Source organism: Schistocerca serialis, chromosome 12, assembly GCF_023864345.2.
Source record: "Schistocerca serialis cubense isolate TAMUIC-IGC-003099 chromosome 12, iqSchSeri2.2, whole genome shotgun sequence".
NCBI lineage: Eukaryota > Metazoa > Arthropoda > Insecta > Orthoptera > Acrididae > Schistocerca > Schistocerca serialis.
In genome coordinates, this window is record NC_064649.1 from 93,863,951 (window position 1) to 93,879,825 (window position 15,875).

The 15,875-nt window shown below is 42.3% G+C and overlaps 1 protein-coding gene across 1 annotated transcript in view; it reads right to left on the reverse strand.

Annotated features, from left to right (window-relative positions):
* The window catches only part of LOC126428132 (proliferation-associated protein 2G4), a 61,690-nt gene extending 53,248 nt beyond the window's left edge, over window positions 1-8,442 (reverse strand). Inside the window, exons 1-4 of the mRNA XM_050090035.1 lie at window positions 8,308-8,442; window positions 7,654-7,782; window positions 7,445-7,550; window positions 6,791-6,953 (exon numbers count right to left, since the gene is read on the reverse strand). Coding sequence (XP_049945992.1) covers window positions 6,791-6,953; window positions 7,445-7,550; window positions 7,654-7,782; window positions 8,308-8,395 — 486 coding nt within the window. The 5' untranslated portion in view covers window positions 8,396-8,442. The remainder of the gene's footprint in view (window positions 1-6,790; window positions 6,954-7,444; window positions 7,551-7,653; window positions 7,783-8,307) is intronic.
* Between the last annotated feature and the right edge of the window lie 7,433 nt (window positions 8,443-15,875).

The following is a 15,875-nucleotide window of genomic DNA, read 5'->3' on the forward strand; positions in this document are numbered from 1 at the left end:
GGGTGATGCTGAACCACACACCATCCTCCCATAATCAAAATGAGACTGTACGAGGGCTTGGTACAACTGCAGCAGAGTAGGACAATCAGCACCCCTATCGGTGTGGCTCAGGCATCAAATAAGATTAAGAAGCCGCTAGTACTTGTTCTTAAGCTGACGAAGATGGGGAATCCAAGTTAACCGGATGTCAAAGACCAGTCCCAAAAAGCAGCAAGTCTCCACTACGTCTAGTAGTTGATCATCGAGGTAAAATTCTGCATGGGGGTGGACAGTACGGTGACGACAGAAGTGCATGACAAGTTTTGGCAGCCGAAAACTGAAAGCTGTGACTGAGGGCCCATTACTGCATCTTCTGTATAGCTCCCTGCCACAACAGAAGAGGAGCAGAAGGAAATACAAAAAATATCAACGTATAGGAGGGGAGATACAGACGATCCTACTGCTAACGTGAGACCATTGACAGCAATTAAAAAGAGTGGGACACTCACGACAGAGCCCTGCGAGATTTCATTCTCTTGTGTATGGAGTGCACTGCGGGAAACACCGACGCAAACTCTGAAACTGCGGCATGACAAACAGTTCTGTAATTTAAAAATCGGGAGAGGGACCCGGAGACCCCACTCATGCAGAGTAGCAAGGATGTGCTGTTGCCAGGAAAAGGCCAACTGAATGGCAGACTCCAGGTACACCAACTTGTTGATGGTGGAGAGTCCTTGGCGAAAACCACCCTGCGGCAGAGGCACAAGGCCCCCGAGACTCAAGGAGCCAACACAACCGCCAGCTCATCAGCAGCTTGCACAGAACATTGGTGAGGCTGATGAGACAACAGCTATCAACATCTAGTGGGTTCTTCCCAGGCTTTAGCACTGGAATGATGACAGTTTCCCACCATTGTGACAGGAATTAGCCATCGCTCCATACGCGGTTGGTGTTGGGAATCCGCTGTCAGATGTTTCAGCATTTGCGAATGGATGCGGTCTGGGACAGGGGATGTCACGACGGTCAGCAAGGGCATGAAGAAATTCCCACTCACTAAAGGGAACATTACAGCTCAGGGTGGCACGGAGCAAAAGATAGCTGCTGCTGTTCCACCCTCTGTTTGAGGAGACAAAAGATGGGGTGATAATTCTCAGACAAAGATGCGAGCATAATGCTCGGCAAGATGCTCTGCAATTACCTCTGGATTGGCAGATACAGCTCCATTTGTGGAAATTCCAGGTACACCTGCAGAGTCCAGATAGCTGTAAAGTCAGCGGAGCTGGGTCCAAACCTGAGAGGGGGAGATTCGTGTTCCACTGGTGGGGACATAGTTTTCTCAACACTCCTGCTTCCTTCGTTTGTTGAGAAGGCGAACTTGGGCACGGAGCTGTTTGAAGGCAATAAGGTTCTCCAGGGAGGGGTGGCGCTTATGACGCTGCAGGGCCCACCTACGTTCTCCAATGGCCACAACAATTTCTGGCGACCGCCAAAGCACCGACTTCTGTCAGGGACAACCTGAGGAAGAAGGGACTGTTCGATTCAGCTGCAGCAACAACGGTGTTAGTGACGACATGGACCGCTTCATCGATGGTGGCATGCAATGGATCCTTAACATTGGTAGCGGATAAGAAAGAGTCCCAGTTAACCTTGGGAAAAGCCCACCTGCTCAAGCATTGAGATGAGGGATGCTGGGGTAGGGACACGAAGAGTGGAATGTGGTCACTACTACACAAGACGTCATGTGCTTTCCAGTGGATAGATGGGAGAAAGCCAGGACTGCAAACCGAGAGATCAATGGCTGAATAGGTGCCATGTGCTACACTAAAATGCATGGGGGCACCTGTATTTAGGGGGCAAATATCAAGTTGAGTTAGTAAGTCCTCAACATCTTTCCCGTGACCAGTAACCTTGGTGCAACCCCACAAAGAATTATGGGCATTAGAATCACCCAGAAGGAGAAAAAATGGGGGAGCTGCGAAATGAGTGCAGCCAATAAATGAGGCAGTGCATCACCATCTGGAGGGAGGTAGAAGTTATTGACAGTAATTTCCTGTAATGTCCTCACCCTGACAGCCACAGCTTCTAAAGGTGTTTGAAGGGGCACGGGTTCACTACAAACAGAGGTAAGGACGAAGATGCAATCTCCACCTGATCAATGTCACAGGCAGGACGGTTTTTGTAGTACCCCTGATAGGCACGAAGGGCAGGGGTCCACAGTGCACAAAACCAGGTTTCCTGAAGGACAACACAAAAAGCAGGTGTAACGCTTGAAAGTTGACGTAACTCAGCAAGGTGGTAGAAAAAACCAGCAGTTTCTCTGGACGACGATGCTTTCTGGAATCGGGGAAGGCATGTGCTGCCCAAGGAGGTAGGCTATGCCTCAGCATCACCTGCTGCCACCGGTTGAGTATTTGTATCCACTGCAGATGAGGCAACAGAGATCCATGTCCTCAGGGGACGCTAAAATATTCACCTCATCCTCAGATGCCAAACTGGTAGGGAGTGGTGGTGTTGGGGCCACCAGATGCTGTTTCTTAGCAGTCCTCTTCTTGATTTGCTTGCCCTCTCACTTCTCTTCAGGGGTTTGCTGAGAGGACGTCTCCAAAGTAGCTTCAGGCATGGAGGAAGACTGAAACTCTTTGTCCAGCAGCTTGTGCTGCTTTAGCCTCTGGCGAGCGTCCGCTGTGGCATTAGTGGAGACCTTGGAAGAGAGATTCCCAAGCGACCCCTTCTGCACGAGAGGAGCGGGAGGAGGCTGTTGCTTCTCTGGCTGGGGGGAGGGAATCGATGTCCCCTGCGTTTGGGGAGTGGGGTGGTATTGCTCCAGAAGTAGGTGCTTTGGGAGCAACAGAAGAAGATTTGTCCCCTACCACCAAAGTGACAGAGGTATTCTGGTGGCCCGGGGTGCCCACTGTTTGTCGAATGGTGTGTAATCGTTCAAATTTACTTTTAGCCTATTAGTACGTCAACCAGTCCACGGTCTTGTACTCTATGATTTTCTGCTCCTTTTGGAGTACTGCGCAGTCTGGCGAGCAGGGGGCATGGTGGTCTCCACAGTTGATACAAGTGGGTGGAGGCGCACATGGAGTATTCGGATGCAGTGAATGTTAGCAGTCTCAACATGTGGTGCTGGAATCTCAGTGGGAAGACGTGCCCAAATTTCCAGCACTTAAAGCACCACAGGGGGTGGGATGGGGATTTGGGGGGGGGGGGGGGGGGGGGGGGGAATGTATGGTTTAATGTCACAGCGGCAAACCATCACCTTGACCTTTTCAGGTAATGAATCACCCTAAAAGAGCAAGATGAAGGCAGCCGTATTGTCTTTAGGTCTCCTGTAAATGCACCGGAAGAAATGAACACACCGGTGTTCTTAATTGGCACAGACCTAGTTGTCAGACTGCATTCTGTATTTATACTTGCTCATCCCTTGAATACCTCAAATACTGCAAATCATAACTGTGGCCTTACAAATAATAAACATAATGCAAGAACTTCCCTCAGAACAAGGAAATGGGAAATAATGACAAATTTTAAAAAGCCAGAATTATTTAAGATACAAATTGAATGACACCCACTCAACAAACGCAAAACGTCTAGACAAAGTAACAATTTTGGGCGAGTATTAGTGTGAGAAAAATCTTTTGGCTATTACTGACCGTTGGCTACTGTCTGGTTAGCGACCCAGTGCTGTAGAAAGTTAGTAACATCCAAAAGCGGCAATCGGCTCTCAATCAAGACCATTTTCTTTTCTGTGTGGAAGTATGAGTGCAGTACACTGGGTCAACGGAAGTGTCCGATCCCACCCGTCAGCTTTGACCCGTGATGTAAGGCTGTTGTTGCGTGTGACGTCATGACGGCGCGGAGTCTGGTTTGTAAGGGTGGCGTGTTTGTAGGTGTCGTCGTGTTGCTATTCGTGGTGCCCTCTGGTGGTGTGTTTAGGGGTTTCATGTGTGGTGTATTGAGTTCACTTTGGTGTTACTGCTTGTTCTGGTTTTGGAAGTATATGGAGAAGAATTTTTTCAGTGAGTTAACTGATTTAGTGTTTGTTGTGTGAAAGTTGTTGTTGTGCTGTTTGCTGTAGGTTGTGTGTTAATTTGAGTACCGTATTTACTCGAATCTAAGCCGCACTTTTTTTCCGGTTTTTGTAATCCAAAAAACCGCCTGCAGCTTAGAATCGAGTGCAAAGGAAGTGGAAGTTCTGAAAAATGTTGGTAGGCGCCGAGACAACTAACTTCTGCCGTCGAATATATGTAGCGCTACACAGGCATGCTTTGTAGGCACAAAGATAAATACTGGCGCCAAAACCACTGCATCAGTAAATAAATAAGAAAAAAGGGGTGGAAGACGAGCTTTTTTTCTCCGCCCCACATTTCGACCACTGCATTTTCATACATTACCCAAAGAAGTAAATACAAATTCCGTATTGTTCATCTTTGAATGTAGCAGAATTTCAATGTACTACGAAAATCCGACTGGCAAGACTGTTTGGGATGTTTGTCAATATGGCCAACTCTACGCTCTGAATTTTTTCCTGCCCGGTGAGAAGAGATGGTTGCTAATACGAACCTGATGAAATGTGAATCGCATGCAGTATTCTCTTCACCATAAGAATAATACGAATATAAACATTTTGTCATGTATTCTTTCGTGTTTGCTATCTCATTTAAATCCTGTCTGCCTAATAAACTACAAAAATAGAGTGAGACAACAGCAAACGCGAAAGGATATATGTATCGTGTCATGTTTATCTTCGTATTATTCTTATGCCTAATAGTGATACAGTCAGAAACGAAGCACGGCAACTGACTAGATTTTAAATCTAAGATGACTAATTTCTGTGCAGAATTTGATGTACTAAAGAAGCGGCCGCAAAGATTTTCAAATGTAGAAAAATTTTCGCCTAACTCTCAATCAGAACATGTTCCATCATACGCAGTCTATTATTTGGTTCTTGTTGATCATTATCACAGAAAGCAGCAGTGTAAGTAACAACAAATAGCAGTCTCTTGCCTTTGTTTGCTAATGAGACGATTCCCCCCCCCCCCTCTCTCTCTCTCTCTCTCTCTCTCTCTCTCTCTCTCTCTGTGTGTGTGTGTGTGTGTGTGTGTGTGTGTGTGTGTGTGTGTGTGAGAGCGCACGCCTTTGTACAATTGTGGTGGCTGACCTAGGTTGCAGCACCGGAACTTTGTTGTGGTAAGTTCTTATTTTCCTTTTTTTTAGTGTATTTGTTGTGTTTTGCTGGGGCTGGTTCTGAGTTGTGTGGTTGGTTGGTTGGGGGAAGGAGACCAGATAGCATGGTCATCAGTCTCATCAGAACAGGGAAGGAAGTCGGCCGTGCCCTTTCAGAGGAACCATCCCGGCATTTGCCTGGAGTGATTTAGGGAAATCACGGAAAACCTAAATCAGGATGGCCGGACGCGGGATTGAACCGTCGTCCTTCCGAATGCGAGTCCAGTGTCTAACCACTGTGTGGTTTGTGGTATTGGTGATTTGGTATTGTGTATCAGTTTGTAGGTATGTAGTTGAAGAGAAGTTTTCGATTCCAATGTGTGGTCGTATCTGTGGGTGTTTTCGAACTGGGAGCCGCTGTTGACCTATGTGGGTGAAGGGAACTGTTCGATTCCAAGGTGTGGCTGTAGTTGTGGGTGTTTTGGTTTCAGGAGCCACTGTTGATGTATGTGCGTGAAGGGAACTGTTCAAGTCAAAGGTGTGGTCATCATTGTGGGTGTTCTGGTATCGGGAGCTGCTGTTGACCTATATAGGTCAACGAAAGTGTTTGACTCCAATGAGTGGTTGTGGCTTTGGGTGTTCTGATACTGGGAGCTGCTGTTGAGCTACGTAAGACAACGGAAGTGTCAGTTTCCAGAGGATATTGTGTTTAGTCGAATTTGGAGAGTTTTGCAGTATCGGTTTTTCTGTAGTTTTGTGTGATTTGGTATAGTGCTGTGCATCTAAATTTGTTTATATTTAGTTGGTCCCCACCCAAAAGCCCCCATTTCCCATGTTTGTCCCGTTATTTTGATAGGTTTTTTTGTGGAAAGTGCGTATGTGTGTGTGTGTGGGGGGGGGGGGGGGGGGGGGTTCGATGTATTTTCGTGTGTTATGTTTACGTAATGACATTGGCCACATGTTGGAGTCGCAGTGGATGGTCGTTTTCGCCTTATTTGTGACATCATGAGTCAAAGAAGACGAGTGGAATCTGACTCCGTATTTCCCAGTATAGCTTCTTAAAAACACCCAAATAACAGTAACATTAAGATTTTACATCTCTCGTGTTCCAGAAACCTTCAGAAATTATCAATTACATTCAGCAACAGGGAAAATACACAATAATACACTTGAGAGACTGAGGAATATTTGATGATAGCCGTCTGTTTTGCCCAGTGACATCAATGGCTGCTACGAAACCAAATCCAAACGAAGTGAAAGTAAAAAGCGTAGTTGGGATGACAGATTGATCTCTAGCTTAGCCCAAGGTCTAGGTTAGGTTAACACACGAGTCTGGTTGAAGGTTGTCAAAGTCACTGAATGTGAAAGCAAAAAACATGGTTGTGATTGCTTAACCTGTTAGAAAAAAATCACCACTGATATGAAGGTGTAGCTGCCATGTTCCTCAATAAGCTTCACACACATTTTGTACATCACTGGTCAAAGCCAAGGGCCAGTATCAAACATTCCTCTTTATCTATGATCAACATCAACATGTCTAGTATCTCTAGAAATAACTTTCAGACCTTATATAACTTTGGCTGACATATGCTTTAAAAGAGTAAACTTAAACAAGGCACACACATAGATTTTCAAAAATTACCTCATTTCCTGGTTTCAAAAGCCTCAGAGCTGCCTGTGATGCATAATGAGCTGCCAACACTACATCTGCTTTGCGACCTTTCACCTTATTATTGCGATTCGCACCAACTACTACCGTGTGGGCAACAACGGCAATAAAGCCGTCAACATGGGCACCCAGATCACTATTAGATAAAATTACAAAATCAGTGTATAAAAATAAGAATAGAACTTACATGAAAATACTTTACAGTCATTTAATACCCCCCCCCCCACACACACACACACACACACACACATGGGAAAAAACTAAATATTTAAAGTTCTCAACTAAATTTTAATTATGTTTTTTCTATGTGTATGAATATCAGATGAATTCTATAAAACCACCTGTATCTAATTTAGTCAGAGTGACATTTAAATGCTATGTTCTCCTCTGCAAAACCTAAGATTCGAATACACTTGCCTCATTGTTACATTTTTCCTACAATTAGCATCAACATTAAGACTTGCAACAGTATTAGCCTACTTGAACTTTCATATACAAACTGCAGTTAACATAAACAACATGGTGACTGAATCCTTCACAGAGATACACTATTTTAAAAATGTGGCAGTATAGAAAATACTTTTCCTCAGAGCATTTATATATATTAAGAATACCCAAGTAACTCACACTTTAACCATGTCATCATTCTTCAGTTCAACATCAGGTTCACCGTGAGAGGGGGAAAAATGGCAAATACAGTTATTCACAGACACACTTGTGGGGAATGCTATTCCTGGAAAGAGAGAAAGTATAATTTATACTGTTAACCTGAGATTCAATCTTATACTCAAGATCAAGCAAACCGTGTTTAGACGATACCATATACTAAACAATACCTTTCTTAAGTTCCTTTTCTTTCTTGAAAACTTTGCTTGTTTCATCCAAAATAAGCGTGTCCCCAAACTCGCATATTTCTCTGACAGACGCACCAGCAACACATCTATCAATAACCTGCCTCAGGACCCCTACAAGAGATCGAAATACATGCTAATCACACAAATATTGCGAGCAGAGAAATCAATGGTGTCAGAACTTGCTTCTACAACAAAAACGCACTCAAAGTTACCCAGTACATGCGAATTCTAAGTAAATGTCTTGTGACCAGTTGAAAATCCTTTACAATTAATTAAAGCTTCATTCTCTAGTCACTACCGACTGCACAAGACATTTAACTGAGCTGAATTCTGTAGCGGTGTAATGGGTGACCAAGCGTTACATGTGCTGTTTATGTAACAAAACATCCACATATCGACGAATGTACGTAAAGCCATCACAGTGAAAGAGAAGAAAGACCAAACCGGACAAGGATCATCCTAGTTAAACTCACACTAGCTATTAAATAAGCTCTGCCCACATGGCAGCAAGCAGCCAAACGCAAGCATCCCATATGGGCCGACGTGTTCTTCTTCAGACTATACCCACAAAGGACACTATAAACATTCCAAATTCACAGTGAGGCAATTTTCCATCTTTCACACAAATGTACTCACTGTTAACGATGTCACCAGCCATTTTATATTTGGTGACAACCAAATCCTCCGCGATAGTCTTTTCCGCGACATCTTCTTTGTCGGCCATGTCTTCTTCGTACTATAAGGTCACGTGACGCAGAAGCGGGAAGTCGATGTAAATGAAACGAAAAACAAAGACAATCCAAATTAGAGATATAAGTTTGTTTACATCGAACTGCCACGATGGCTGCAACGAAATTAATTTTATCAGTGTTCAAATGGCACGTAAACACCAGCGTTAACACTGCAAGCTTGGCTCGTAAGTTTAGGTACAAAATAATCTGTTGATGCATACGGCTACAATAATTTTAAGTTTTGTTTATAAGAGGTTACTTACAATAAAAGGAGCATCTGAAAGCTGTTTGGGACGCATTTTCCTTTCAGACAGAGCTATACTGTTGTCTTCTGTAGGGGAGCCTCAAAAAATTTGGTATGAAGTCACACTTTGCTCTCTTTCTTGAGAGTATGTTATTCAATTGCCAGAAACCAAGACAAAATACTGGCGATCCGTACACACAAATGCATGGAGGTAATACAGTCGTTTAAACGGAAATCACACTTCAAGTTGGTTTTGCAGTGAGAACGTAACGAACATACAATTAACTTATGAAGATATGTAATGAATCATTTAACATCACAGTAACTTCCACAAAAAAAAAAAATTGTCCGATCAACTGTAACCTCATCAGCTGCTTACCGGTCGTGACGGCCTATGAAAACTGTATCCCTCTCCTTTTCACTTAAAATAAGTTATCTATTAATTTTACCGACACAGCGCAAATTGAGATGCTAGCCTCATTGTAGTGTATTACGTTAAGACACAAAAAACTACTTATTTTGAAAATATTTTATTATATTTACTGCTGTATAATTTTAATTTACTCTATGTGAAAGAGATATAGGGACTATCTCTTTGCTCTGTGACTTTGCAGTCCATTGTGTATAGATGACGTAAAGTTGTGATGCAAATAGAGAAACCATACTCCTTTATAACGTATCTATTCATGAGAAAATTTGTCTAAAACGTATCCTTTATAAACAATTTTTAAGACATCATCATACTATGAGAAAATATCATTCACATTAGCAGACAAAAGTGTGTGTGTGTGTGTGTGTGTTTCGCTCGGTATTTGTGCGTTTAAGAAACAACGAAGGATCCAAAATGTAACCTTATAATACCGTTTGTGATTTATTTATTTATTCATTCACCAGTAGAGAAATTTTTTTGTGTAGAGGTCGTCATTACACACAGGTGTTATAGAGATGAGATACGGGGAAAATGTTTTCGTTGGAAGTTGTAGGTGACAAAGAAGGTGATGCATTGCTACTAACAGCAATTACCTTGAAACTTGAACGTGATTATAAAGGTGATTTGAAGGTTAAAGTGATTAAACTAGAATCTTAATTGATTTGAAGCAAGTGGCACATTTCATGTATAAAGTGATAAATTATTCAAGCTCGTAGCAAGGCTCACCGATGGTCAAATAAGCAAATCCTATTTTTGTTCTCCTACTAATTAACTCTGAGAAAAAAGGACAAATATTGCTAAACATACTGTCAAAGATATACTTTGGCCGAAGAACCTGGTTGGGGCTATATTAGCTCTCGTCAGTCTCGTATTTGGCGTGCTTTATATTATAACTACATTATAACTTATTTCCAATAACTAAATGCTGTTCTAAGACACTAGCAGATTGAGGATCTCTCGAAAAGGGATGCAATATATTGATTTTAATTGTCAGATAATGAGTGACTGGCGTTTATAGATTTCAGGAGACCTATAAGTCACAGTTAGCGCTACAAAATGTAATTGTTCATGGTCGTATAGTTGGTACCCTTCCACCGAATGGAAAGAGACTTACACATACACATGTTCCCAGTTTTGGTTGGAGTCCTGCCATCTTCAAAATTTTTATTATTTACCATCACAGTTTCTAGAGCTTCTGGGACTTGTCATTGCCAATAATTTACAAATTAAGTATCAAACACGAAAATAGGACTGAATCTTGAAAACGTATTGGTTATCTCGTAAAAACGAACTACCACTCATCGTCAGGACAGAAAAAATTAAGAAGGACTGATACAGATGCAAAAGAATTAAAAGGTGGGTGACTGTCAGCTGCCTATAAAGTATAAAGCAAAGTCTACCAGCTATGATAGTTTTCCATGAGATTTCTTACCCAAACAAGAACATCTTCATATAAAGACATGCAGACGAAGTATATTCCTGGTACTGGTCCAGGATTTCAGCTCGTGTTTCAGTTAGTTCCAAGAGTAAAGGAAGAAGTTTACTTTCCTGACAGTGAATTGTAATTTATTGCGCAAATTAGAACATACATCACAGAACTTCCACATTTATTTTACGGTGTTGGGTTTTCTGTTTATGTACTTTTTGTAATACTGCCACTATATAAATAACTAGTATGTAGTTGACAAGTCTTCGCTTTCTTTACACGTCAACACAGTTATGTAGTGTTGTGGGGGGGGGGGCTTCTTAAGTACTTTTCATACTGCATACTGCTATGTAAATAATGTGTATAAAGTGGGCACGATGTAAAAAGAATAGATAGAAATAGTTTCCTAATTTGCAATGAATAAACCAGCAGAAAATATAAACAACTGCTTTAATTCTCCTATTACAATAGCTGCTGCAGTCACAGCACTACTTCGACAACAGCGACATCTATGGATGCCTTCGAGAAAACCAAAGTATATCTCTGAAAGGAACACAGCCGCAGTGCCTCTCGTGACAAACTATATGTATGTGTGTATATATATATATATATATATATATATATATATATATATATATATTCGCCTGCAGGACAGTGGTTAACTTGAGCATTACTTGGTCATTCATTTTTTCATCGTTTCTTTCTCCATTTTTTTTTTCAAAACCTCTTAATTCTGGCTATGTTCCTATTTGCTTCACTCTGTCCATATTTTGCCTATTTTCTTCGTTTTCTTTACTTCAGATTTCGTTTCCATAATTTTGTTTCTGAATTTGTCTCTTTCATTTATCATTTTGTTATTGATTCCTGCTTATTTTAGGTCTTCTTTTATTTCTTGAATACATTTGGTTGTTTTGGTTGAACTGTTTTCTGGATAAAAACAATCCACTATGTGAGTCTGTTGTTATTGATTTTATGTATGTGTCCATAGAATGTTACTCGTTGTTTTCTGATCATATCTGTGCGTTTATATAATTCTTTGTTTTGTCACTTCATCGATATACCATCTCTGTGTACTGCTCCAAAAATTTTCTCATGATTTTATGTTCTACTTTTTGTGTCTCTGTGATGCCTGAATCTCCGATTGTGGCAGTTTCTGACGTGTAGGGTGCTTTTCAAAGTAAAACTGTACTTAAGTGCCTGAGTTTAGCCTGCCTTAAAATATTTCTTTTATTGTAGTGTGACCATCCCAGTTTGTACATTTTCTGAAGTTCTTCTGTTCTTTGTATGCTGGGTGCCTTGTTTGATCCTCCTATTCGTATATATTCCCCAAGATATTTCAATTTTTCCATGGAGTTAACCTTCTGTATTTTGTGTACATGTTGTGGTGGTTGTTGTTATTTCTTTCCATCTACACCGTCTTCTCATACAATATCTATAAACCTATTTTCACAGAGACATCATGTAAGTATTCCAGTGCTTCTTGTCTATTGTTGCAACATTTTACCAAGTCATCTGCAAATGCCAGGCATTTTATGATCATCTTGTTTGCATACATTCTGCCTTACTGAATTCTTTTTATTTTTTCTTCCCATTGTTTGATACCTTTGTCCAAGACAACGCTGAATAAAAGTGGTGAGAGACCGTCTCCTTGTCTGATCGCTATATGCATCTCGAATGGGTCTCAGATTTCTCCCATAAATTTTATTTTGAATGTGATGTCTGTAAGTGCCTGTTGTATAAGTGTCCTAGTTTTTCTGTCTGCTCCACATTCTTCTAACATGTCAAAGAGAATCGGCCTGGCTATGGAGTCATAGGCCTTCTTAAAGTCCACGTATGTGACTACAGTGTTGTTTGTCTGTCTGATCTTCAGGAGCGTTCACAGGTTCCATATTTGACTAATACAGGACCTCCCTTTTCTGAAGCCTGCTTGGTATTCATCTATCTTCGTATCAGTTTGTGTTTCTTGTCTGTTGAGTAATGCCTTGGAGAGAATTTTGTAGGTGACCAGTAATAATGAGATATATGTGCACTTATTAGAGTCTTTCTTGTGGCCCTTTTTGTGGTGTATGTACGTGTGTGTGTGTGTGGGGGGGGGGGTCTATGCTTCAACTGTAATAGAGGTACATAAAATAATGGGGAAAAACAAGGTATCCATAAGGAATTCATAGTACAAATATCCTTTACACAATATATCACAGCATTATATAAGGTAGAATGAGCCTGCTTCAGACAAGATAAATGAATTATAAAACTTTTCAAAAAATATACCTGGGTTCTGCACTACATGGAGTAAAATACAAACTACAATGCACTGTGTTGCTTGCAAGCATGTTCCATCCTCGTGGTCTCCCTTATTATTGGTCAACATGATTATTTACTTTATAATAAATTTATGTTGCATGAACTTTCATTGGAGTAAGAACTATTTTAGTAAATATTCTTTAAGATATGTTTTAAATTTATAGAGTTCCTTTACATTTTTATCTCTTTTGGCAGATTATTATACACTCCTGGAAATGGAAAAAAGAACACATTGACACCGGTGTGTCAGACCCACCATACTTGCTCCGGACACTGCGAGAGGGCTGTACAAGCAATGATCACACGCACGGCACAGCGGACACACCAGGAACCGCGGTGTTGGCCGTCGAATGGCGCTAGCTGCGCAGCATTTGTGCACCGCCGCCGTCAGTGTCAGCCAGTTTGCCGTGGCATACGGAGCTCCATCGCAGTCTTTAACACTGGTAGCATGCCACGACAGCGTGGACGTGAACCGTATGTGCAGTTGACGGACTTTGAGCGAGGGCGTATAGTGGGCATGCGGGAGGCCGGGTGGACGTACCGCCGAATTGCTCAACACGTGGGGCGTGAGGTCTCCACAGTACATCGATGTTGTCGCCAGTGGTCGGCGGAAGGTGCACGTGCCCGTCGACTTGGGACCGGACCGCAGCGACGCACGGGTGCACGCCAAGACCGTAGGATCCTACGCAGTGCCGTAGGGGACCGCACCGCCACTTCCCAGCAAATTAGGGACACTGTTGCTCTTGGGGTATCGGCGAGGACCATTCGCAACCGTCTCCATGAAGCTGGGCTACGGTCCCGCACACCGTTAGGCCGTCTTCCGCTCACGCCCCAACATCGTGCAGCCCGCCTCCAGTGGTGTCGCGACAGGCGTGAATGGAGGGACGAATGGAGACGTGTCGTCTTCAGCGATGAGAGTCGCTTCTGCCTTGGTGCCAATGATGGTCGTATGCGTGTTTGGCGCCGTGCAGGTGAGCGCCACAATCAGGACTGCATACGACCGAGGCACACAGGGCCAACACCCGGCATCATGGTGTGGGGAGCGATCTCCTACACTGGCCGTACACCACTGGTGATCGTCGAGGGGACACTGAATAGTGCACGGTACATCCAAACCGTCATCGAACCCATCGTTCTACCATTCCTAGACCGGCAAGGGAACTTGCTGTTCCAACAGGACAATGCACGTCCGCATGTATCCCGTGCCACCCAACGTGCTCTAGAAGGTGTAAGTCAACTACCCTGGCCAGCAAGATCTCCAGATCTGTCCCCCATTGAGCATGTTTGGGACTGGATGAAGCGTCGTCTCACGCGGTCTGCACGTCCAGCACGAACGCTGGTCCAACTGAGGCGCCAGGTGGAAATGGCATGGCAAGCCGTTCCACAGGACTACATCCAGCATCTCTACGATCGTCTCCATGGGAGAATAGTAGCCTGCATTGCTGCGAAAGGTGGAGATACACTGTACTAGTGCCGACATTGTGCATGCTCTGTTGCCTGTGTCTATGTGCCTGTGGTTCTGTCAGTGTGATCATGTGATGTATCTGACCCCAGGAATGTGTCAATAAAGTTTCCCCTTCCTGGGACAATGAATTCACGGTGTTCTTATTTCAATTTCCAGGAGTGTATGTCTTGACTCTATCCAAATACAAACATTCACTGTATCTGGGTTTCTGGTCATGTATAGAGCTGTTTGAAGCATATGTACATTAGTTGGCATCAAATAAGGAACAAGACATAGGTAATAGTCGAAGAAGAAATCGTGGCACATTACAGCAGGGCATGATAGGAAAATATTACAGAATCTTGTGCACCTATCAAGTATATTGTTAAACTCATGGACTAATTCAAGGACTTATTTCAATAGTGGTACAAGTCCATTTTTGTTCATTTTGAGATACAGAATCCTAAAGTTCAACGGGCACTGAAAAATTTGCAGTTGAGATACCAGAAATATTGAAGCACATGGCTTCCTGCTAGAGATTAACCTTTCTTTCTGATTGTTTGGATCATTAATTTCAGAAGCATTATATTCAGAAAAGTGGAGGTAATGGACTTGTACCACTATTGAAATTAGCCCTCCAATTAATTGTAGACTCATCAGTGAATAATATATATTAATACTAAATTGATGGTAAAATGATACTGATAAGCCTTTGCAAGAGTTTCAGAGTATCATGAAAGATTGTCTGGAGTGTATACTGAAAATAACTATACTGAACTTAATAACTCATTCAGTATGTCGTTGAGATATTGTGAAGAAGCCAAATGAAAAAATCGTATGTGTGATAACATCAAGCGCCAGAATGGCAGCCTGGAACATACCAGCAGAGAAGCCTGTGAGACGACATTAGCCAATAGAACGCTGACTAGGACAGCACCACGACAGGAGCAGCATCTAGAGGAAGAGAATATAAGCTCTGCTAGAGCTAGCCTATGCTGCATTAGAGGAGCTGCACTAGAAGATCCGCACTAGAAGATGAGCCATGACTTGTGACCTATACTAACTGATTGCTTGGAAATTGTATATGTACAAGGACATTGTTTATTTACATGTTGCCATTTGCTTGCGACCAATCTTTGTAGAAAGACAAATTAAGTACTGTCAATTTTACATATTGCAATAAACTCCATTAATAAGATTTGCCTCAATTGTTGTTTAGCTATCCGAAAAAGCAGCTTGCTAGGCCTCCTATATTACATGAGTGGGCAGGATCCCACAATAAAAATTCCGAGTACAATAATGAAGCATACATGAACAGACAAACACACAAAAAAGGACTGTAATGAATTGAAAGAACCAAACAAGTTCAAATACACAGTTGTGGACCACAAGCAGAAAGAAAGAAAAAGCAAAGCACCTAGGGAGTGGAGCTTCAAACCTACAAACACACTACAAAGGTACACATAGCCACTATTGGGTAGATAAGAAAGAAATGACTGTAAGATACTGAAAATGCCAAAACAAAGCAAAAGTAGACAAACAACTATGGACTGATGTGAGAAAACGAAGACAAGAGGAGAAAAAGAGCCCACACAACGGCCAAGCGAAGTTTAAACTAAAGGTATGGG